Here is a 21,177-nt window from a genome sequence, read left to right on the forward strand (position 1 = left end):
GGAAGCCATGTGCCCGATCTCGGGGCGGGGGCTATCAGCAAAGCTGGGAGCTGGGAGCTGGAGCTTGTGGAAGGTGCTCCCGGGGAGGTGATCCGGCGGAATGAAGCTGCTGTTTTATTGAGCAACTTAAATCGCATGCGGCATATCAACAGCAGCGACTTAGTTTCAGACTTATCACCAACGTTTCATTCATTCCGCAGCGACAATGTTAGCCGCTGGGATTAGTGTTGCTATTGCTACATACGATCCGTCGCCCATCCGTTCTATATGCCATATGCGATGGGGCCTCCCACACCCAGCCCCACTTCCACCCATCATCCCCATCCCATCGCATCTCAACCGATTCCATTCCATCCAATCACACGGACAGTGTACGTGAGCCAAAGAGCCGAGCCAAGATCGTGCCCAGCCGAACGATCGACGAGTTAAGATCGGGGCATCGGGTTCGGAATCGGGTTTTCCATTTGCCTTTTGGATCGCTCGAACTTATACTATAATTAGTCGTGTTCCGTCTCCCTGAGTAAGTAGTAGACTGGGCTCGGTCCGGAGCTGATCTGGCCAGTTGCCTTTAGTCTGTCTTTAGTCTGTTCTGTGGAGCAGAGTGGTGTGCTGTGCGTTCGGATCGTATTGCTCGGTTGTGGTTGTGTGTTCTTGGTAGGGTCTAATGTCCCGTTGATCCGCCCGTTGGATAGGAGTCCATTAAGGAACTTGACTTAAAAAAAGAATTTTTAAAAATATATTTTATACATATATTTAAATTAAAAGCCATATGTTGCTTGTCAAATAATTGTGCGAGCTTCGCGCCAGCTCCAGTGCTTCTCAAACTGTAACGCGAAATATCAATGTTCCTTTAAGCTTGAACCTTAAAAATTAAAAAAAAAACATTTAATCGTACAAAAAGTAAAGCAACATGATTTTCCCACAAATATTAAATGACATATGAATACCGGTCAAGTTCTGTAGTTTTAAAAATTTATTTTGCAACTGCTGCGAAATTAAAGTGCCCAATTTTCTGGCTCATCTTTCCAGGCCCAACGACGGCAACATATAAATTAATATTCGACGAGAACCGAGAAAATTATTGTGCAGGCTTAAGTGTATAGGGCATCATGTTGCCCTTCTGGAAGCGGTAAGTAAAAATTTAGTATTATTAGATCCTTTCAAGATTTTAGAGAGAAAAAAATTCAAAGACAAGAATTTTGAAAATGTAAAATGGTCAAACAAATTTGAAAGGCTAAAGTTTGAACAGCTCTCCGTAGAATCAATTCTTTTAAAAATTATATTTATATTTGGATTGTTACGATTTCTGGTTTTGTTTCCACTGAGAAATTTTAAAATTTTATGAGAATAGGTTTTTTAAAATCTAAAATTATTTTTGACTTTCACTAAAACTAATACTAATATTAGTTATATTAATATGCTTAAAATAAATTATTTATGTATTAATTTATCTAAGAACAAGTAATAAGGCAACTTAAATATAAATGATTGATGTAGAAGAAGACATAAATTGAAAAATAAAATTTCTTTATATTTATAATATTAAAAACTAAAAACACTCGTTAAAAGTCTCTCCAAATCCCACCTGTGGACTTATAGATCCGTATTGCCAATTTGCCAAGATCATAGTGATTTCTCTTGAACCACTTAAGAGAGAGCTCTCTTAGCTTCTTCTCTTCCACTAATTGCCTAAAAGAGCGAGATGCCACTTTAAGAGAGCAGATAGCCCCAAGAATACGAAACTAGACTGATAAGAGAGATCACCCATGTGAAGCACAGTTCCTAACCCTACTGATCTCTGGTCTCCGATTTCTTTGCAGGCTGCTGTATGCCGCTGTCATCGCAGGAGCGTTAGTCGGTGCCGATGCTGTAAGATAGCCCCATCTTATACACCATCATCCATATCCATTCGGATAGTAAACCACCCATACCCTTTTTATATTCCTTTTCCCTTCAGCAATTTTGGAAGCAGTCTGGTACATCCGGTTCGATTCAGGATGCCGCTAGAACCCAAACTCGACATGATCAAAGAAACCCCATTGACCCCAGTTACGAAATCGTGGACTCCGCCGGATTGCAGCGCGGAGAGCCGCTGCCCAAGAATTGTACGGCCGGATATGCGGGCTGCGTGCCCAAGTGCATTGCGGAGAAGGGCAACCGTGGTCTGCCGGGCCCACTGGGACCCACGGGACTGAAGGGTGAGACGGGCTACCCCGGCTTGGAGGGACCTCTGGGCGACAAGGGCCAGAAGGGTGACCCCGGACCATATGGAGTGCGTGGCGACAAGGGTGAGCGCGGATCGCCGGGTCTTCACGGACAGTCTGGTGTGCCCGGTGTCCAGGGACCTGCTGGCACTCCCGGCGCCCCCGGTCAGAATGGCAAGGACGGATGCGATGGCGACAAAGGTTTGGCCGGTCTGAGGGGTCTGGATGGAATGCAGGGACCACGCGGCTACACCGGCCAGCTGGGCAGCAAGGGCGAGAAGGGTGAGCCGGCCAAGGAGAATGGTGACTACGCGAAGGGCGAGAAGGGTGAGCCCGGCTTTAGGGGCTCAGCTGGTCTGGCCGGAGAGCAGGGATTCCCGGGCGAGAAGGGCGAACGCGGCGACAGCGGACCCTATGGAGCCAAAGGACCTCGAGGTGAACACGGCCTGAAGGGTGAGAAGGGTGCCTCCTGCTACGGACCCATGAAGCCAGGTAACCCAGGTGAGAAGGGCGCCAAGGGTGAGCCCGCAACATCGGCGCCAAGCAACACGGAGGTTACCGTCCAGGGACCCCGTGGCGACCAGGGTCAGAAGGGAGAGCCAGGACCAGTGGGTCGCAAAGGCGAGGCCGGACCAGAGGGTGAGACTGGACTCGATGGACAGAAGGGAGAGAAGGGTCTGCTCGGTCATCCAGGAGATCGTGTAAGTACACATATCTTATATGGCTTGTATTGACACACCATCGTAGCATCCTGATCCTTAAATCACCTCTTCCTCTTTCCCCCACAGGGTCGTCCCGGTAACTTTGGACCACCAGGACCTGCCGGACAAAAGGGAGATCGCGGTGAGCCCGGACTAAATGGTCTGCCCGGTCATGACGGACAGAAGGGAGAGGCTGGACGACCAGGATTGACTGGTAAACAGGGCTTGCTCGGTCCTCCCGGACCACCAGGCGGCGGACGTGGAACCCCAGGACCCTCGGGACCGAAGGGACCTCGCGGCTATGTTGGCGCACCCGGACCCCAGGGATTGAACGGAGTCGATGGACAGCCAGGTCCGCAAGGATACACGGGACAGAAGGGAGGCGCCGGTCTGCCCGGACGACCAGGCAATGAAGGACCAGCTGGCAAGAAGGGCGACAAGGGAAACGCAGGATTCGATGGTCCTCCAGGACCGATTGGACCCATTGGACACCAAGGACCTCCGGGACCCGAGGGAGAGAAGGGTGAAGGCGGATTGCCTGGCATTGGCATTCCTGGAGCCAAGGGAGACGAAGGAGTTCCTGGGTGAGTCCTTGTGAATTGTTATCCAAAGCTTAGGGAAAGATTTTATTATGATGTTAAGAAGTAGCTCTATTAATTTGGACAGTGCTTGTCAGCAGATACAGCCCATGTGGTAAAAATATTTTCCGACGCCTAAAAGTATGCAACAATATATTTGAAACTCAGAAGATTTATGAGTTCATTCAAAAATGCGACAGAAAACTCGATTAGATTAAGCTGCCAGTTGGGTAGCAGTGTGCTAATCTTAAGAATAAAATTTCCACATTTATAAACGTTTAAAAAAAAAATGCTACTATCCCTAATTAATTGCATACTTTTAGACATCTAAAAATTATTTTTAAAAGTGATTTCAAAACCCCAAATCTACTTTTATATCTTTAAAATGGATTAGTTTTTCAAAAGAGATTTCTTTTGGTAGTTATGGAGAATTCGTTTTATTTCATGTATTATTTATATTTTAAAGCAATAGATAAGCAGTGAACTAAGCTTTAACCTATTAGCTCTGCATTGAGATCTTCATTCCAATAACGCCCCTATGTTACCCCCCAGATACCCCGGACAGAAGGGCAGCAAGGGAGAGCGCGGCTTCAAGGGCAACGTGGGTGTTCCCGGTGACTCCAAGCTTGGCCGTCCCGGTGCTCCCGGTTCTGCCGGTGCTCCTGGCCAAAAGGGTGATGCCGGACGTCCCGGTACTCCAGGCCAGAAGGGAGACATGGGCATCAAGGGCGACGTTGGCGGCAAGTGCTCATCCTGCAGAGCAGGCGCCAAGGGCGACAAGGGTGCGATCGGTCTGCCCGGAATTCCCGGCAAGGATGGCGCACGTGGTCCCCCCGGAGAGCGAGGATATCCCGGAGAGCGTGGACACGACGGAATCAACGGCCAAACTGGACTGCCTGGCGAGAAGGGAGAGGATGGTCAGACGGGAGTGCCCGGTGCCGATGGAGCTCCCGGTCTTCCGGCCATTGCGGATCTGAGCCAAATCAAGCCCATCAAGGGCGACAAGGGTAATCCTGGCTGGAATGGAGCCCCCGGAGTGAAGGGAGAACCAGGACTTGACGGCTTACCAGGACCTACTGGACCCAAGGGAGAGTTCGGTTTGAAGGGAGAGAAGGGTCTGTCGGGTGCTCCCGGCATTGATGGAAGACCCGGACGCGCTGGACGAGACGGCTACCCAGGAAACCCCGGCGTTTCCATCAAGGGTGAGCCCGGATTCCATGGCATCAACGGACCCAAGGGTGACAAGGGTACTTTGGGCAGGAGCGGCGAGAAGGGAGAGCCCGGCAGCTGTGCCGCCGACGCACTGACTGTGCCCGCCAAGGGCAACAAGGGTGAGCCCGGCCAGACCGGCGTGTCAGGACCTGAGGGATTGAAGGGCGACAAGGGAGACATTGGCTACGATGGCCTTAAGGGTGACACTGGACCCCAGGGTCCGGCTGGCCTGGAGGGACCACGCGGCTTGACTGGACCACGCGGCGACAAGGGCAACCAGGGAGCGGTCGGTGCCCCTGGCAATCCAGGCAAAGATGGCTTCCGTGGCATACCCGGACGCAATGGTGAACCCGGTCTGCGGGGAGAGCCTGGCATCTCGGTGGCCGGTCCCACTGGACCCCCCGGACTCAATGGTCTGCAGGGCGAGAAGGGCGAACGTGGTCTAACTGGCGCCCAAGGTTTCCCCGGTCCCGAAGGCAGCGTGGGTTATCCTGGCGATCGAGGAGAAGCCGGTTTGCCCGGTGTGGCTGGACGTCCCGGAGTTGTTGGCCAGAAGGGAGATGTGGGCCCACTGGGTCCTCCTGGTGTCGCCGGACCTCCTGGCATTCCTGGTATCGACGGCGTGCAAGGTCGTGATGGCGCTAAGGGTGAGCCCGGCAATCCTGGACTCGTCGGCATGCCCGGCAACAAGGGAGATCGCGGCGAACCTGGCACCGATGGACCTAAGGGCTTCACTGGCGTCACTGGCGCTCCCGGAAAGCGCGGACCCGCTGGTATCCCCGGTGTTTCTGGTAAGTTCATCTAGTACAGTAATTTAATAACAAACAAATAGGTTGTTAGGCTTATTTGGGGATTGTCAGGATCACAAATAGTTCTCCCTATTTAGTAGGGCCTAAGAAGCTCTTGAAAACCTTTGTTGTAGTTCTCTGTCGGTGCGATCTTTTGTTCAACTTCCTATCACATTTAAGTAACCTTCATGTTTTACAAATATTACAATCCTGCTTTTTAAATTTATTCGTTAATAAGTTAATTTAACTTAGAGCACACCCGAAGAGTATATTATCTTTAATTAATCAATATATCAATATATTATTCCAGTTCTGAACTCTTGATTACCCACTTTATTTGATCCTTTGCTTCTCTTCTTTCCATCTCCAGGTGCCAAGGGTGATAAGGGAGCTGCTGGCTTGACTGGAAACGATGGACCTGTGGGTGGACGCGGTCCCCAAGGTGCTCCTGGCTATATGGGCGTGAAGGGTGACCAAGGCGTGGCCGGTGCCCCCGGACAGCCTGGCTTGGACGGTTTGCCTGGCGAGAAGGGTGTCCAAGGATTCCCCGGTCTGGATGGAGCTCCTGGTCTGCCTGGCGATGCCTCCGAGAAGGGACAGAAGGGTGAGCCCGGTATTTCCGGACTTCGTGGCGATACTGGACCAGCTGGAGAGCCCGGTTGGCCCGGTGAGAAGGGTCTGCCCGGTTTGCCCGTGCACGGACGTCCTGGTCCGCAGGGCGAGAAGGGTGACGCGGGACGCAATGGCCTCGATGGACTTGACGGAAGCAATGGCGAGAAGGGTGACCAAGGACTGCAGGGCGTTTGGGGCCAGACTGGTGAGAAGGGATCGGTGGGAGCTCCCGGTATTCCCGGTTCTCCAGGCATCGATGGTCTGCCCGGCGCAGCTGGTGCTCCTGGTCCTGCTGGCTATCCCGGCGTTCGAGGCGACAAGGGTGACCAGGGACTACCTGGTCTGGATGGACTCAAGGGTGCCACTGGTCCCGCTGGTCTCCAAGGCTTCATCGGAGCTCCTGGAGTCAAGGGTGAGCGCGGTCTGCGTGGTCAACCGGGTCTTCCGGCCACCGTTCAGGTGGAGCGCGGCGAGAAGGGATCACAGGGCGAGCAAGGATACACCGGCGAGAAGGGCGAACGTGGCGACCAAGGAGAAATCGGTCTGACTGGACGCGATGGAGTTAAGGGTGAACGCGGCTTGACGGGACCACCTGGCGCCAATGGCTTGAATGGTTTCCCCGGTGCCAAGGGTGACATCGGACCTCAAGGAGAGGCCGGCTATCCTGGAATCACCATCAAGGGAGAGAAGGGTCTGCCCGGGCGCTCCGGCAGGAACGGACGTATAGGTTAGTTTATGAACCTTAAGTATCTGGAACATACCCATATTCTAAACATTAACCTTATCTTAAGGTCTCACTGGAGCTCCTGGCTTGGTGGGTGAACGTGGTCTGCCCGGTTTGGCCGGAGAACCCGGACTTGTGGGTCTTCCTGGACCCATTGGACCGGCTGGCATCAAGGGAGAGCGTGGCCTGGCTGGCAGTCCCGGACAACCTGGACAGGATGGCTTCCCCGGCGCCCCCGGATCGAAGGGTGATGCCGGACTGCAGGGCTTCAAGGGTGAACGTGGTCTGAACGGCTTCGAGGGACAGAAGGGAGACAAGGGTGACCGGGGAATCCAGGGACCTGCTGGTCTGATCGGTTTGACCGGACCCAAGGGTGACATTGGCTACCCGGGGTTGGATGGCAACGATGGACCTCCTGGCCCTGTTGGAGAACGTGGCTTCACCGGACCCAAGGGACTCGATGGGCATGACGGACTACCGGGTCAGCCTGGACAGAAGGGTGAACCGGGAATGGTACCGCCACCAGGACCCAAGGGTGAACCAGGTCAGCCTGGACGCAATGGACAAAAGGGTGAAACGGGACCCCCAGGACCTGTTGGCCTGGCCGGCATGCAGGGCGAGCGTGGTGAGAAGGGTGAACGTGGATTGATCGGTGTGACCGGAAACGTGGGTCGTCCTGGACCCAAGGGAGATCGTGGTGAGCAGGGCGAACGCGGTTTCGACGGCACTATTGGTCTGATCGGTGTGAAGGGCGAACCCGGAGCACCGTGCTCCGCTGCCCTAGACTACCTCACCGGCATCCTTGTCACTCGGCACAGTCAATCGGAAACGGTGCCCAGGTGCGCAGCCGGACACACGGAGCTCTGGACGGGCTACTCCCTGCTGTACGTCGATGGCAATGACTATGCCCACAACCAGGACCTCGGATCCCCCGGCTCCTGTGTGCCCAGGTTCTCCACCCTGCCGGTGCTCTCTTGCGGTCAGAACAACGTCTGCAACTACGCCTCGCGCAACGACAGGACCTTCTGGCTGACCACCAACGCCGCCATTCCGATGATGCCCGTGGAGAACGAGGCCATCCGGCAGTACATCTCCCGTTGCGTCGTCTGTGAGGCGCCGGCCAATGTGATCGCCGTGCACAGCCAGACGATAGAGGTGCCCGACTGTCCAAATGGCTGGGAGGGTCTCTGGATCGGCTACAGCTTCGTCATGGTGAGTACAGCCTCTCGATAGCAATTTTAGGATCTCTTAAAATTTGTATTCATATAATACCACTAAAGGTATTCAAATTTTGGCAGGAACTCGATTTGCAATTTAGAGATTATCAGTTTCAAATTTAATTTGGAAATATTTTTGAAAACTGTCCGTTAGATGGCGCACGTGCAACTTGCATGATAAGGGTTGCTCCTAACACGTTGCGCATGCGCCATCTACTGGATAATATTTATCTTTTGGAACTAACGTCAGCTCTTAGTAATATATTTAATAATTGTCCGATCTTTCAAATTGTTGGTATCATTATTGATCAAATTAATAAATTAATTTAACAAAAGTTTTAAAGAGATTTCGATAGAATAGGTTTTATTTTATAAGTAAAATGTGATGGCCTTTTAGTAACATTTTTGGTATGTGGCTAGATATTGATAAAATAAATAACCCTACATTTTTATCTCATCGGGTTATTAAATAATTTTTCAAAAACATTTAAAAATGTACCCTAATACAATCCCCTAACACCCATCTCTTTTCTCAGCACACGGCTGTGGGCAACGGAGGCGGTGGACAGGCGCTGCAATCGCCTGGCTCCTGTTTGGAGGACTTCCGCGCTACGCCCTTCATCGAGTGCAACGGCGCCAAGGGCTGGTGCCACTTCTACGAGTCGATGACCAGCTTCTGGATGTTCAACCTGGACTCCACACAGCCCTTCGCCAAGCCCCAACAGCAGACGATCAAGGCCGGCGATCGGCAGTCGCGTGTCTCCAGGTGCCAGGTGTGCATGAAGAACTCGTCGTAGGACCGCCAAGTAGTAGCACACCCACAGACACCCACACAGCACACACAGCATAAGTTTAATCTAAATGTAAAGCCTTAAATTTACCAACGAATCGTGTGTGTGCCCCCATCCCACACACTCACAACACAAACAAAAAACCAACAAACACACACCGACGAACCAACACTGCTACAAATTCCTTAAACTAACCAAAAACGAACAAAAGGACCTTCCGGTCGAAGTGCTATTTACTGACCTGGACCACCATGCCATTTTTTATCTGCCAATTAATGTTCTAAACAAATGTAAACTGCTTTTAAGTTACGTTACGTAAGTTAAGTAAATCAAACAAATAAATAAACTAGCCTCGGTCGTATGTCGAAAAATATTAAAAACAACCATGTGTATGTGCGAGCATGTTCAACTTTTATTCTCTAACCCGATTAAATGCGAATGAATGCACCATGTATAACGATGATATAACGATTATCGAACGAATCCATCGACACTGATCACCGCCTCAACTGCTCTACACAACTTTGTCGTCTATTGTTTACGTTTATGAAACAAACAAAAAATGGTAAAATAAAGAAAATTTATAAATACATTATACATTTTTAAATTTACCATTAGTAAGTTTTTACATCCCAATTAAGGGTTTTTGTATTTTATTATAGTTGCGATAGGTGATCTTTCTGAGATTTATAAAACCCTGTGTATATATTCAGACATATCCTTCTTATAACAACATTTTCTCTCTTTTCTTTATCTATTACGTGGTGTGATTTAAGTTTCCATAAAAAGGGTTGCATAATATTTCAACTTGGGGTGTGCTTACGTAATATGTACTTACAGGAAAGGAAACTACATATAATCTGATAAAGATCTTGGAAAATTATAGTTCTAATATGTTTAGATCGATATCCCAGATGAAGATTGGACATCTTGTGTGCCTTATAATGCTGTAACTTTAGATAATAAGATCTTCTCCATAAGACAGGGTATATCAGGATAGTAGAAGTGGTGGAAACTCCTCTAAAAGGTTTATATATTTTTTTAATCGGGGAATTCTTAACAGATTCTTCTAAGAACGGAAACTATAAGATCTTAGGAGTCTTTAGTTCCGAGAAATTTGGATTGATATCCCTGACGAAGCTTGAAAATCTCTTGTGTTTATGATAAGATCTTCTTCGAGGGTTCGGGGTAGTTGACGTGGTGGAAATCCCGCTGTAGAGTGGAGAGCCCTTAAAAAAGCAATGCCAAGAGAAAAACTCACCACGTGCACTTGTGCGCATGCCTCTCTCCATTCGGATTTCGGGTGGGGGTTGGGTTCTCGAGGGGGTGGCGATTGGGGTCGAAGGGTGGCGAGGAGAGAGGGCCAACTGGGCCAGGGGGTTGGCATGCGAGACCATATGATAATGATATGCAGACACACACTCGCACACACATATTCCAATTGGTGGTTGGAAGCAGCTCGTCGCGATTCCAGCTGAGGAAAATAAGGGTAGGCCTTTGTGGCTTCAGGTTGGGAAAGTGAGTTGGAAAAAAAAAAAGTGCCAGAAGCCAGTGAGACTTGGACGCAAGCGGTGGCGGTCGTCGGTGGGAGTTGAACCTTCAGGCAGATAAGCGGAGCAGCCTTTGGGAGCCCAAAAGAGGTGGAGGAGCTGAAAAAAATGTGTGTACCCCAAAAGAAACAGTGAAAATTACGTGGACCCCTTTCATGAAGTGGAGAACTGAAACTAAGGAACCACAAACTTAACCGGAAGTGCAGCCACAAAGGCCGATCCCCTCAAGAAACAGCAGCAGCAGCAGCAACCCCCCAAAAACCAAGACTCAACTCCAACCCCTATTTATGATTATCGTCCTGCTGCTGCTGTTCCACTCGCTGTGCGTTTACTGCCAACGAATCGTGCTCTACATCCACGACCGATGCTTCCCCAGGAACGTGCGCCTGCTCCAGGAGGTGGCCGAGACGGTGGGCGATCGTAAGGCCCCGCAGCGCCTGGCGGAGCAGCAGTTGGAGCAACAGAAGCGCAGCCAGAAGCGTCGCATCCTCGAGCCCATCCTGCCGCTTGTGGGTGGCGCCAACTCCGAGGCCTGTCGGTTTTGTGCCCACAGTCCACAGGGCTATTGTCGCCATCACTTTCATCTGCAGGAACTGCAGCTGCACAAGCAAAGGGGTTCCGGTGGTGAGCAGGATTTCCGGCAGATCAGAAGGATCAAGAGGGAGCTGAAAAGGACCATTGGTCAACAGCAGCAGCATCTGCAGCCAGTGAGGAGCTATCGACCTGCCAGATTGAGTTCCAGCTGGAGCAGCAGTTCCCTGAGCAGTGGCTACGCTTCGTTGACCAGCTTGGGATCACAGGAGCAAGAGGAGGAGTTAGTCTCATTGGATCAGGAGATCCTAGAGGAGATTCCACAGGAGGTGGAGGAGGATCCTCAGCAGTTACAAGGGGAGATGGAGCAGCATTTTCCAGAGGAAAATATTCAAGAACCCCTGCTAACCAGCCACCTGTAAGACAGGAGGTCTTAACCCTTAGTTAACCGGTGGTTAAGCCACTAAGCTATTGGAATATCTCATAAAGAACTTACCACCTGGAAATTTAGATACAAGAAGGAAAGGCCCCATAAAAGAATTCTAGTCCTTAGCCTTAAAAGTAGATTTCAAAGAAAGAGGAATAGCCAGTTAACCACTAGATAAACCGAAGAAAGAGCTTCCCTCCAAGCTTTCATCAAAAGAGGACCCCTCGAGGTAAAGACGCCACCCCTGAAGCCGCTCCTTAATCAATTCCAACAACTTGAGAGCCCTGACGAAAGACAACAACCCCCAGCTTGCTCAACCTTTTGACACACACATCCCCAAAACGATTTGAAGTACTCCCTTTGTCTAAATTCTTCGAGTTCGACAAACAAAAATTTCTAGTCACACTAACAATGTCTGATGTGGAAGTGGATCCACAGCCGGGTCTACCCGTGGTGGCCATAGCCCCGAGGAGGCGTCGCCAAAGCGGTCGTCGCGGAGGAGGAGGCTGCCAGGCCATGCAGGAGGCCGGGTCCTCGTCCTCATCTTCAGCCTCGTTGCCGCCAACTCGCTTTTGTCCCCTGCCCGAGGGCGTCGAGGACAACTGGACGTGGAGCAAGCGGCATCGCTCCAAGGAGGTGGTGCTCAGCGGACCCAATTCCCGAACGGTGCACTTCCATCCCAACTGGAGCAAGGGCACCGCCGGCGTCCAGGGCAAGCGATCCCTGAACAATGGTCGCTACTACTGGGAGTTGCATGTCTCGCAGCGCGTCTTTGGCACCTCGATTATGTTTGGGATTGGGACCAAGTCCGCCCGGCTCCATGCCAACGCCTTCCGAAACATGCTGGGCGAGAACGAGCACGGCTGGGGACTGTCCCACAAGGGCGTCCTTTGGCACAAGGGCGTTGCCCTGCTGTACACGAAGCGCTTCCGCGAAAACCACCCCACCCAGATCGGAGTACTCTTCGATGGCATAGAGGGTACACTCACGTATTACAAGGATGGCAAGTGCCTGGGCGTCGCCTTCAGAGGATTGGATCAGGTGAGTCAGAAGGATGAGCCAAACAAAAATATAGGAAATTGTGTCTACACAGATACTACCAATTTATAAGAAACGAACTCATTTTGATGAAATCAGAACGATATCACTTTCACACTTTCATTACCAAATTTTGGTTCAATATCCATTTAACATTATTTAATGGTATGGTATAGGGGTATATGTTTGTCTGTGAATAAAAAGTTGATCCCGGCATTTCTTTTCTTGGAACAAGATACCCACAAATTTAAAGCCAGTCCAGTTTTCTGTATGTTTGGATATCCTAAGAGATATCTTAAATACAAACTTATTCTTAAGCTACCAGTATTTAAATATACCTTACTCATATAAAAATCTACTTTAATCCTCTCCAGATTGATGAACCCCTGTACCCCATCGTGTGCTCCACGGCCGCCAAAACGGAGATGACTCTGAAGTGCACCCGGAGGGAGTTCGTCAACCTACAGGATCGCTGTCGGGCGGTAATAATGCGGCGGGTGCGCAGCGCATCGCAGCTGGAGAAGCTGAAGCTGCCGCTGCCCATCAGCGATTATCTGGGGGAGGTGATCGACGAGATGGAGCCCCTGCGTCAGGTAGACAATTACGATATACTGTGTGATTTGTAGAGCTTCGGAGCATCCACTCCGATGATCCGACGATGCCCGGTCCCAGTTAAGCTTAAGTTTATAGAGTACGTCCTCGCCCCCAGGTCAATGAGCTGGAGATGTGCATAATGAATTATGATTTGTAAGCGGCCCGTGAATCTGTTTTGTGCCATCAGAATGGAGCGCACTCCGCATCCGCGACGATGCAGTGCCTCTGGGACATGTAAATTTCTCGTAGTAGTTGTATAGAGTGCTTTGTGTACCCGTATTGTTAAGCATCTGGTATTATCAAAATGTGGATAAACCGATTTTCAGTTTTGTTTTTAGCTTTTTGTTGAAAATTTCTAGCAAAAATGTGGGGAAATAGGCCAATTCGGTGCAATATTTGTGATATAAGGAAGGAGAGTAAATGAAATCGTATTTTGGAGCTTCAAGTGCTTGCTAGAGAACCGCAAAATAATTTAGAGCTAAGCATATTTTCCAGTACAGACGAGTGTGAAATCTAGTCAAAAAGAACACGCTGCTAAACTAATTTTGTATAATCGCAGTCAGCAAATTAAAGTCTAAGTAATGTAATTTAATAAAACGACAACGTTTCTAGTCATATATTGCAAATAAAGCAAATGAAAAATGTAAAAACTTGTAAGCACATGTAAAAGTCCAGCACTTAAACCGTAAATAATTTAGTAAAAATTATTTATTATGATTTTTGTAGATTTTTTTTGTGTCTATATAAATTACTACATATAATGTAATTGGTACATGACAAACCAGACATTGGACATGAAAATGAAATTCGTGAGAAGCGCTCAAAACAATTTAGCGATATTGATTTGAAATTACATAAATAAAACATAAATTTACTAACTATACAAATGAAATACAATACTAAGCACAGGTTCACTATAGCAGGATGGAGCTTTGGCTGGGATCTACAGCTCGTCGGAGAGATGGTTAATGTTTTGCAGATGGTCGCCGTAATCGGTGGCCTCGCTGCCCACGAAGGTGTCGTAGTTGTTGAGTATTTCCAGGTAGGACAGCCTATCGTCGTGATCCTCATCGGTGGAGACGAACAGGTGGTCCACCTCGTCATTGGCAATCGCCGTGTTGCTTGGCACTATCCAGGACAGAACCTCATCGCCCGTGAGCACGCCATCGCCGTTGGTATCGTGATCCTTGTCGAATCGCTCCTTCTCCGTGATCAGCCACTCCTTGTCATGCTGCGAGGCAGAGTCGCCAACAAACTCTTGGAAGTTGATCTTGCCGTCGTGATCCAGGTCCTTCTCCTGCATCGTGTGCTCCAGCAGAATGGGCAACATTTGTGGATGCTCTTCGGGATTTTGGAAGTAAATAAACTCCTCCAGCGTCAGAACTCCATCCTTGTTCGCGTCGGCCGCATTGAACATCTCCTTGTCCTGCTTGATCATCTTCTGCTCATCCTCGTAGCTGTCATAGTCGATGGTCTCCTTTTTGAAGTCCTCATCCTCCATGGCATAGGTGTCAAGCAGATACTCCTTCCACGTTATTTTCTCGTCAGCATCCTGATCTATTTCCTCGAATCTGTCGGCGGCTTCCTCCTCGGACAGTTTTCTACAAGGTTATTATTTAATTTAGTAAGGTCTTAAAAAGATTTTTTTAGTTAAGCAAGTGCGAAGCATTAAATTGCCGAGGAGATTATTAGCTTGGCCAACATCGATGCAGTATTAATCAACAGACAACACTCACTTAAAGGACCTTAATATCCAGGCTTTCAACTCATGCCGGTCAATAAATTCGTCCTTATTCAGATTCATCATTTTGACCAGTATCAGCAGACGTCTCTTTGATTCCTCTGGCGTAAGTGTGTCGAACTCCTGAGCCTCTTTCGTATTGCCTAGTGTTGTCAAAAATTAATAATAGAACATAAGCGTGAAGAGTTGAATGGAACATAAAGCAGGAGCAATGCCATTGACGTGTTGCTTTTGGAAAACAATTTTAATGGTTTTACGATGAAAGCACTGTTCGGAAAATTCGATATAAATGCGGGAAAAATGCGATCTAAATATTTACAAAAATGATTTTTTTTCGAAAAAACTGACTATATTAAATGCGGAATCCATCAATATGCCCATTTGACGACACTCAAAATATTTTTTCAGAGCATAAATTCGAATATATATGTACATATGATTGAACCGTATTCTTTAGATGTGAATGATTCTTCGATGTGCAGACCCACAAAAATAAACCGAAATCAAGTAAACAAACATATCGCCAGAGCATACACTATAAGAAATTAAAAAACGTTTATATAGTTGCTGCGCTAAGGTTGGAAAACAATATAAGAAATTTTTTTTGATCAAGCACTTTTTTTTTGGAAGAATAATTTGAAAAATAATATTTTTTGTTTTCAATACCTGAAAAACATGAATATTTTTTAATCACAGACGATTGATATTTAAGTATGGTTCAATCCCTATAAAAGACCATGGGGAGAACCAAAACCTAAGAAATTTGCAGTATTTTTTAAATTTATAACTTTGATTTTTCTCTTTTTCAAAGGGCATGTAAATTTCATTAATAAAATGTTAACAGTAGAAAATAAAAAAAAATGCATTGAAATGTAAAATATTTTTGAAAAGTGTACCCCCTTATGGATTTATGAGTTCACTAGATAAAGATGATCTGAAGATGAAGATGATCTGTTTTCCCAGCGCTGACTCACCGATGATGGCCTCGTGGTCGAACTCCACGTTGTGCTCCCCATCCTCGCCGTGGTGGTGGGCGTCCCGGGGGGCGTAGATGCCGTCCTTGACCCGCTCCTTGCTGAGGTGCTTCTCGTGCTTGTGGCTGTTGGCCACCGCCCCGTTGGCGGGCATGGGACCCACGGCGGCCAGGAAGGCGATGGCGCACAGGGCCAGCGGAAAAAGCGGCAGATTCCTAGGCATTTTAATTGATTATGCCGAGCGGCGTGTTCCTCTTCTTTTTGATTATTTTTTTTGGCAGCTTCCCGAGCACTTGAGTGGATTGGGGATGCGAGTGAGGAGGGGGAGTATGAGAGGGAGAAAGATCGGATGGACGCACACGTAATGCCCAACAACACAATGAACTCAGTTCACCTTTTGCCAGCTTCTGAAATATGCAAATGTCAGTCAAAAAAAATCTATCTTTCGAATTTAAATACCCACCCAGCAGACCGACAGCTGTTGTCTTCGATAATCACTGTAATATTTAATGAACCATTTAATTTTATCTTTAGAGTTTAACTCTCAGCTGCGGGGCTACTTTATTCGCATTTAGTTTAATTTACGAGTCTATTAGTTGTGTCTTATCTTAGGCAAATATAAGTTTATTTATTTCCGCTGACTATAAAAAAACGAACAGGCAAAAAGTGTAACCTAGCGATAGATAGCTGTTTACTATCGATTTATCATAATCGCTGTAGCCCTGGTTTCTCACCCTGCTTACCAACACTGCACGGCTTGCAAATTAAAAGTAGAGTTGGGAGATAGTTAGTAGTGATATATTCCTGTATAAAATATATATAACTAATTTAATACGTTAGTTAAATTAAAAAAATAAAACTTTTGTGGTTTTAAGAATAAATCTACAATAGAGGGGATTGAGGTAATGTCTTAATGATCACTCGTATAAGTGATTTATCAAGAAAAAAAATTAGCTTCCAAAGTGCAAGCCGCTTACTATCGAAACTAAAACCCCGATATATCGATATGATCGTGAGTGTTTAGCCCTTCGCTAGTTTGCAAGTTGCGAATTTGTTGGAATTTTGTTTTTCTCCGCAATTAACAAAACATAAAACAATTAAGAAGTAAATTACAGCTCAGACAAAGGATCTTCAGGCTAGTTACAGGTCTACCCCAATAAAAGGACCAGGTGAGCTATTACAGAAAAACGCGTTAGGAAAGTTCTGCTCAAAGTAAAAAAAACATCTAGAAGAGAAAGGCAACGCAGATGATTAAATTCAAATGACATCATTTTGCGACAGCTGTGTGGCATAAAGCTCGTTTGGAGCCGCGCGTTTATTTATTTGGAAATTTGATCATAATTCCCGTTCATTTTGTGAGCCCCAAACACGCAAAGGACACTTGAGCGGAATAGGTGTGTGTGTATTTTTGGCAGGACTTTAGGTTTGTTAGTGTGTGTGCCAGTCTCTGTTGGCTTTCCTATGTATTTGTGTAGGAGTTGTTGACCGGCTCGGGTGGTCTTTTATTTTGGTTTTATCATTATTTTCACCTGACGCCGAGCAACAGAAATACTTACTCATTAGTCGACCGGTCAGGTCAGTAATTATAGTCCCTGACTAAAGCTTGGCATGCAACTGGTCGCGGGGCACGACTTTATGGCGAGTGTGAGGGAGAGAGATAAACGCACAGGGGTGTCGTCAGTAGAATTCCAGGGGGATCGGAGGAATGGTATTCAAAAAATGTTTATTATTTTAAGGATGATTTTACATTGGGGATTGGGAAGTTTGAAACTTATTTTAATTTAATTTAGAGTCATTTTACTACTACTACTATAAAAAACAAGCAAATACTTAAATGATTCACTGTATATGTTAATTTTTTAATTGGTTATATACATATAAAGATAATAAAAATACAAACATGTTTACAAATTTCAAGAAACAAAAAAATTTATAAAAAACATCTGGAACATTTAAAATTTATAATCTTACTTTTTGTATTTTAAAAATGTAGCATCCTTATTTTTCAAGCTAAAATTTTTAAAGAAAAAATCAACTTTCATTGTTAAAATATAACAAAAACATTGGACAATTTTTTGACATTTTAAGGAAAACAATTTTAAAAATAAAAAATGTTAAAAACTAATTTAAAACCCATTAGGCTAAAACCCGACGTTTCTATGTTTTAAAATAAAATGTGAATATTTTTACTCGCTTGTGAACGAACCCCTTACATTCCTACAACGCCCATTTGTACTTACCGCCCTTGCCGCTGGCTAGACCATATCGTGTATCACATGGATGATTATCCTGGCCGAATGCGTCACTTTGTCATTTGGGTATCTGCCACCTTACACCGTAGGCTAATCCAATAAAAAGCTGCTAACCATTTCAGAGAGCCACGCTGCGCGACGCCTAAAAAAAAAAAAGAAACCACAACAGTTAAGCTAACGCTGGGAAAACCTCTTGGTCGAAACGTGGAACCCGATTTCGGTTTCAGTCGAGAGTCAACCTTCAGCAGCGCAACAGCGAGCTTTTTTCTTACCCCCCAGATTCGTTTTTGCCTATATAACTCATTTGTTTTTCACTTACGTTTTACGGTTTTTCGTTGGCACGCCCGCGCTAATTAATCCGAAGATAACCAGCAGTAATCAGGCCAAATGCCGTACATTATCATACGGGGGAACTTAGCCTCCTACAGCCACAAATATCCATGGCGAGTGCTCGTCTCCGGATTGAAAGGTAACGACCGAATCGTAACGAACCATTCAGTCCCGTAGATACAATATCTCATTTTCGTTTCGCTTTTATTTTATCGTGTGTTTACTATTGCGACACAATTAATTTCGAGAGCTTGGCAAACAGATACGAACACACAGATATACTTCCACCCATACGAGCACATCACGCTAGCTTTTTGAGCGTTAGTTTCGGTTTTTTCACTTGGCAATACGAAAAAAACACTTTTTGAATGGCCACACAGTGACGGCAAAATTAGCTTGCCAGTAGTTGTTATTTTCTAAAATATTCTTAACTTTATTTTGTTAAGTTTAAGCTGGGCTTTGTTGCATGAAGCTTAGGAACACTCTTCCTTTTTTATGCCCTTCACTGTTGGACACTACAAATGAATGAAAACACAATAATGGTTAGAATAATATGCATGTTTATTCGAACTCTAACTGCTTTAAACCAAACAAAAAATATTTTTTTCTTTGAATTACACTTGGAGTACCAGGAATACGTACATTTATTATTACCCGATATACCAAAAATATTTTAGAATTCAAAATAAAATCTATGGATATTCCCTCCAAAGAGTCTTATAATCGGATTTTATAAAAAATATTTTATTCTCTTGATATAAGCGAAAATATCTATATATCATTGATAGAAAACGTATTAATATACAAGAATCTGAAAATTTCGGTTAACAACTAACCATTGTGCCATATTTTAGCACTTTGCCGTAATATATTTTTTCCAACCACAGCTGCCCTTTAATTGCATGCCATTTGGCCCCAAAAACCCGCCTTACCGCACCTTTCCGCTTTTTACGACCGGCACTGTGCGAAGTTTTGCTCCCTCATACGAGCTCTTCGTCAGTTTGGATTTGTTTTTCGCTGCGTGCAGTTCGCTTGGCAGACCGGGTCTGCAGTTTATATATAAAGACCCGTATGTACACCCCTTATATCGACTTAATTCCGGTGCATATTTATGGAACTTTTATCTGTGCTGGGCAGAAGTCAATGCACCGGGTTCTAGACACAAAGAATACACGAGAAACTCCCATTTTTCTTTTATTATGAAACAGCAGTCAATAATTTTCGCCATATCGCTTAATTAGCACACTCACACCGAAAGACAATGGCCCTGGGCTGACGTCATTGTCCAACCCAACCGTGTTATCTATCTTTTGTTTGCCCTGTTTAAACATTTTAGCCACACCGTAAACGAAAGGGAAACTCATTTCCCAAGTAATGGCACCCATGATAACCATTGCCCATTCCACCGTGAATTCTTTCAGCTGACGACATCGAGCAGTTGAACAAGTTCTCTTGCGGCGGCTACAGTGACGAGTCCACCATTGTCTACCTAGTGCATCCTTGTCGGATTCTATCGGCGCTAGAAGTGAGTAATCCTAGGAAGTGCATAAGGTTATTGTACCTATGAGGAGATGTGACTGGGGTACTGTAAACAGATAGTCCGGTTTCAAATGTTTATCTACAAGTATTTGTATCTCAACTATGATCCATATAAAAATAAGTGTAAATAATACTTTAGAATCTTTTACCTCTTATTAAATCAACAATTTGTGTGATAAACATACAGTGTTTCGGTTTGTAAAGTTCCATAGTTTTTACCTTTAAGTTACTCATAGTATACCCAGAAAAAGGAATTTAATTCAAATGATAACGGAATAATGTTCTTTAGACTAAGGGCTACTATCTAAGGAATTTTATCAGTTCAAGCTTTTACCAGACTGAAAAATTCATCTACAAAGTCCATTGAATTAGTAAAACTACAAGTATTTTTAATCTCAAAGTAGGAGAGCGTTTAGCCTTACCAATATCCAACAGTACCTTCGCCGTAATTACCTCCAATCACTCAGTGACTCATGTTTTCCTGCATTTTCCCTTTCAGATCCTGGGATTTCGCGTAGTGGCCAGCTCATCGACGGCCGTGAAGCAGGACTACAACGAGTATATGTGGACGATGCGCAAGGAGTTCGACGAGCCAGAACCCCTGGAAGCTGAGTCCGTGGTGCGAGAAAACCTATCCAATATTGGCCGCGAGGCAGCCAGTTTAGGAAACTATCACAAGGTGGATTCGCCCGAATAGAGGAAGCCACTCCGATAAAAGCCAGCAAAGCAACCAACAACTCTACTCTAATTGTATAATTTTGTGTGTGTATGAATTGTGTGCGACGTGTGCGTGTTTCAGTGTGAAAAACTATATATAGTAACCTAGGGAATACTGTTCCAAAACATATACTCTGAGCGAAGGCGGCGACCGACCGAGTCCCAGAAGACGAACGAACTATGAGTGAGGGCGTGGCCGGGCTGAAGGAAACTCAGAATCTCATCGGCGAGCTACCAGCGGCGGTTGTGACCGCGGCGTCGGCTGTATCCTTGAACGCACCCGCCGTTCCGGCCAATGTGGTGACCATTCCGGTACCCATTCTGCAGTCGGAGGGCAATTTCGCATACATCACCGTTAAGGGATCTCTCCACGATTACACTTGCACCATCTTTGGCCTGAATCAGGCGGAAGTTCAAGCCCTGTCCAAGCGCTTCGAGAGCGGAGTTAAGGCCTGCGTCAATGGTATTATGGTGGCAGTGCCGCCCATGGTTATGCTAAACACTCTGGCCCAGCTAAGTTACAAGGTTGTCTGCAGTTGCGGCGAGGCCGAGATCTGTTGGACCATGCAGCGTGAGGTCTAATTTGATTGACCGCGATCACACTGTCACATCGTCAAGCATCAGACAACTGGAAACGAAAGCACAAGGAAAGGCAAG

General features: G+C 46.4%; 6 protein-coding genes across 7 annotated transcripts; 5 read left to right on the plus strand and 1 right to left on the minus strand.

The window, feature by feature from the left end:
- Window positions 1-520: 520 nt before the first annotated feature.
- Window positions 521-9,210, plus strand: LOC119545952 (collagen alpha-1(IV) chain). Its single transcript, XM_037851909.1, has 9 exons — window positions 521-654; window positions 1,030-1,129; window positions 1,821-1,869; window positions 1,958-2,905; window positions 2,993-3,489; window positions 4,036-5,486; window positions 5,854-6,822; window positions 6,887-8,031; window positions 8,573-9,210. The coding sequence occupies exons 2-9, from the start codon at window positions 1,110-1,112 to the stop codon at window positions 8,831-8,833; spliced, it is 5,340 nt and encodes a 1,779-aa protein (XP_037707837.1). The 5' UTR covers window positions 521-654; window positions 1,030-1,109; the 3' UTR covers window positions 8,834-9,210.
- Window positions 9,211-10,289: 1,079 nt separating this feature from the next.
- On the plus strand, window positions 10,290-11,344 carry LOC119547331. The gene has a single exon (XM_037854138.1). The coding sequence runs from the start codon at window positions 10,665-10,667 to the stop codon at window positions 11,328-11,330; it is 666 nt and encodes a 221-aa protein (XP_037710066.1). The 5' UTR covers window positions 10,290-10,664; the 3' UTR covers window positions 11,331-11,344.
- A 368-nt stretch (window positions 11,345-11,712) lies between these two features.
- On the plus strand, window positions 11,713-13,848 carry LOC119547330 (SPRY domain-containing SOCS box protein 3). Its single transcript, XM_037854137.1, has 3 exons — window positions 11,713-12,376; window positions 12,748-12,966; window positions 13,083-13,848. Exons 1-3 carry the CDS (start codon window positions 11,747-11,749, stop codon window positions 13,122-13,124), a joined length of 891 nt encoding a protein of 296 aa, XP_037710065.1. The 5' UTR covers window positions 11,713-11,746; the 3' UTR covers window positions 13,125-13,848.
- LOC119547329 (reticulocalbin-2) lies at window positions 13,774-16,369 on the minus strand. Of its 2 annotated transcripts, none has more exons than XM_037854136.1 (4): window positions 16,146-16,369; window positions 15,683-16,086; window positions 14,704-14,851; window positions 13,774-14,568 (listed from the first exon to the last, which is right to left on the minus strand). In XM_037854136.1, exons 2-4 carry the CDS (start codon window positions 15,903-15,905, stop codon window positions 13,911-13,913), a joined length of 1,029 nt encoding a protein of 342 aa, XP_037710064.1. In that variant the 5' UTR covers window positions 15,906-16,086; window positions 16,146-16,369; the 3' UTR covers window positions 13,774-13,910. The 2 variants fall into 2 exon arrangements, with proteins under 2 accessions (XP_037710064.1, XP_037710063.1); XM_037854135.1 differs by having other exon boundaries at window positions 15,683-16,089.
- Window positions 16,370-16,695: 326 nt separating this feature from the next.
- Window positions 16,696-20,539, plus strand: LOC119548840. The gene is made up of 4 exons (XM_037856459.1): window positions 16,696-16,851; window positions 18,299-18,403; window positions 19,686-19,789; window positions 20,303-20,539. Exons 2-4 carry the CDS (start codon window positions 18,322-18,324, stop codon window positions 20,498-20,500), a joined length of 384 nt encoding a protein of 127 aa, XP_037712387.1. The 5' UTR covers window positions 16,696-16,851; window positions 18,299-18,321; the 3' UTR covers window positions 20,501-20,539.
- A 133-nt stretch (window positions 20,540-20,672) lies between these two features.
- LOC119548839 lies at window positions 20,673-21,134 on the plus strand. Its single transcript, XM_037856458.1, has one exon. It carries the CDS (start codon window positions 20,701-20,703, stop codon window positions 21,100-21,102), a length of 402 nt encoding a protein of 133 aa, XP_037712386.1. The 5' UTR covers window positions 20,673-20,700; the 3' UTR covers window positions 21,103-21,134.
- Window positions 21,135-21,177: the final 43 nt, after the last annotated feature.

Source organism: Drosophila subpulchrella, chromosome 2L, assembly GCF_014743375.2.
Source record: "Drosophila subpulchrella strain 33 F10 #4 breed RU33 chromosome 2L, RU_Dsub_v1.1 Primary Assembly, whole genome shotgun sequence".
Classification (NCBI taxonomy): domain Eukaryota; kingdom Metazoa; phylum Arthropoda; class Insecta; order Diptera; family Drosophilidae; genus Drosophila; species Drosophila subpulchrella.

Bases quoted from the DNA above. Each gene is read 5' to 3' on its own strand.
- LOC119545952 (XM_037851909.1), top strand. From the start codon at position 1,110: ATGTTGCCCTTCTGGAAGCG. The intron at 2,906-2,992 runs GTAAGTACACAT...TTTCCCCCACAG, and splicing joins TCGGTCATCCAGGAGATCGT to GGTCGTCCCGGTAACTTTGG. The intron at 8,032-8,572 runs GTGAGTACAGCC...CTCTTTTCTCAG, and splicing joins TCGGCTACAGCTTCGTCATG to CACACGGCTGTGGGCAACGG.
- LOC119547331 (XM_037854138.1), top strand. From the start codon at position 10,665: ATGATTATCGTCCTGCTGCTGCTGTTCCACTCGCTGTGCGTTTACTGC.
- LOC119547330 (XM_037854137.1), top strand. From the start codon at position 11,747: ATGTCTGATGTGGAAGTGGATCCACAGCCGGGTCTACCCGTGGTGGCC. The intron at 12,377-12,747 runs GTGAGTCAGAAG...AATCCTCTCCAG, and splicing joins CCTTCAGAGGATTGGATCAG to ATTGATGAACCCCTGTACCC. The intron at 12,967-13,082 runs GTAGACAATTAC...CCTCGCCCCCAG, and splicing joins AGATGGAGCCCCTGCGTCAG to GTCAATGAGCTGGAGATGTG.
- LOC119547329 (XM_037854136.1), bottom strand. From the start codon at position 15,905: ATGCCTAGGAATCTGCCGCTTTTTCCGCTGGCCCTGTGCGCCATCGCC. The intron at 14,852-15,682 runs GTGAGTCAGCGC...TGACAACACTAG, and splicing joins CGACCACGAGGCCATCATCG to GCAATACGAAAGAGGCTCAG. The intron at 14,569-14,703 runs GTGAGTGTTGTC...ATAACCTTGTAG, and splicing joins TGGATATTAAGGTCCTTTAA to AAAACTGTCCGAGGAGGAAG.
- LOC119548840 (XM_037856459.1), top strand. From the start codon at position 18,322: ATGCCGTACATTATCATACGGGGGAACTTAGCCTCCTACAGCCACAAA. The intron at 18,404-19,685 runs GTAACGACCGAA...GAATTCTTTCAG, and splicing joins GCTCGTCTCCGGATTGAAAG to CTGACGACATCGAGCAGTTG. The intron at 19,790-20,302 runs GTGAGTAATCCT...TTTCCCTTTCAG, and splicing joins GGATTCTATCGGCGCTAGAA to ATCCTGGGATTTCGCGTAGT.
- LOC119548839 (XM_037856458.1), top strand. From the start codon at position 20,701: ATGAGTGAGGGCGTGGCCGGGCTGAAGGAAACTCAGAATCTCATCGGC.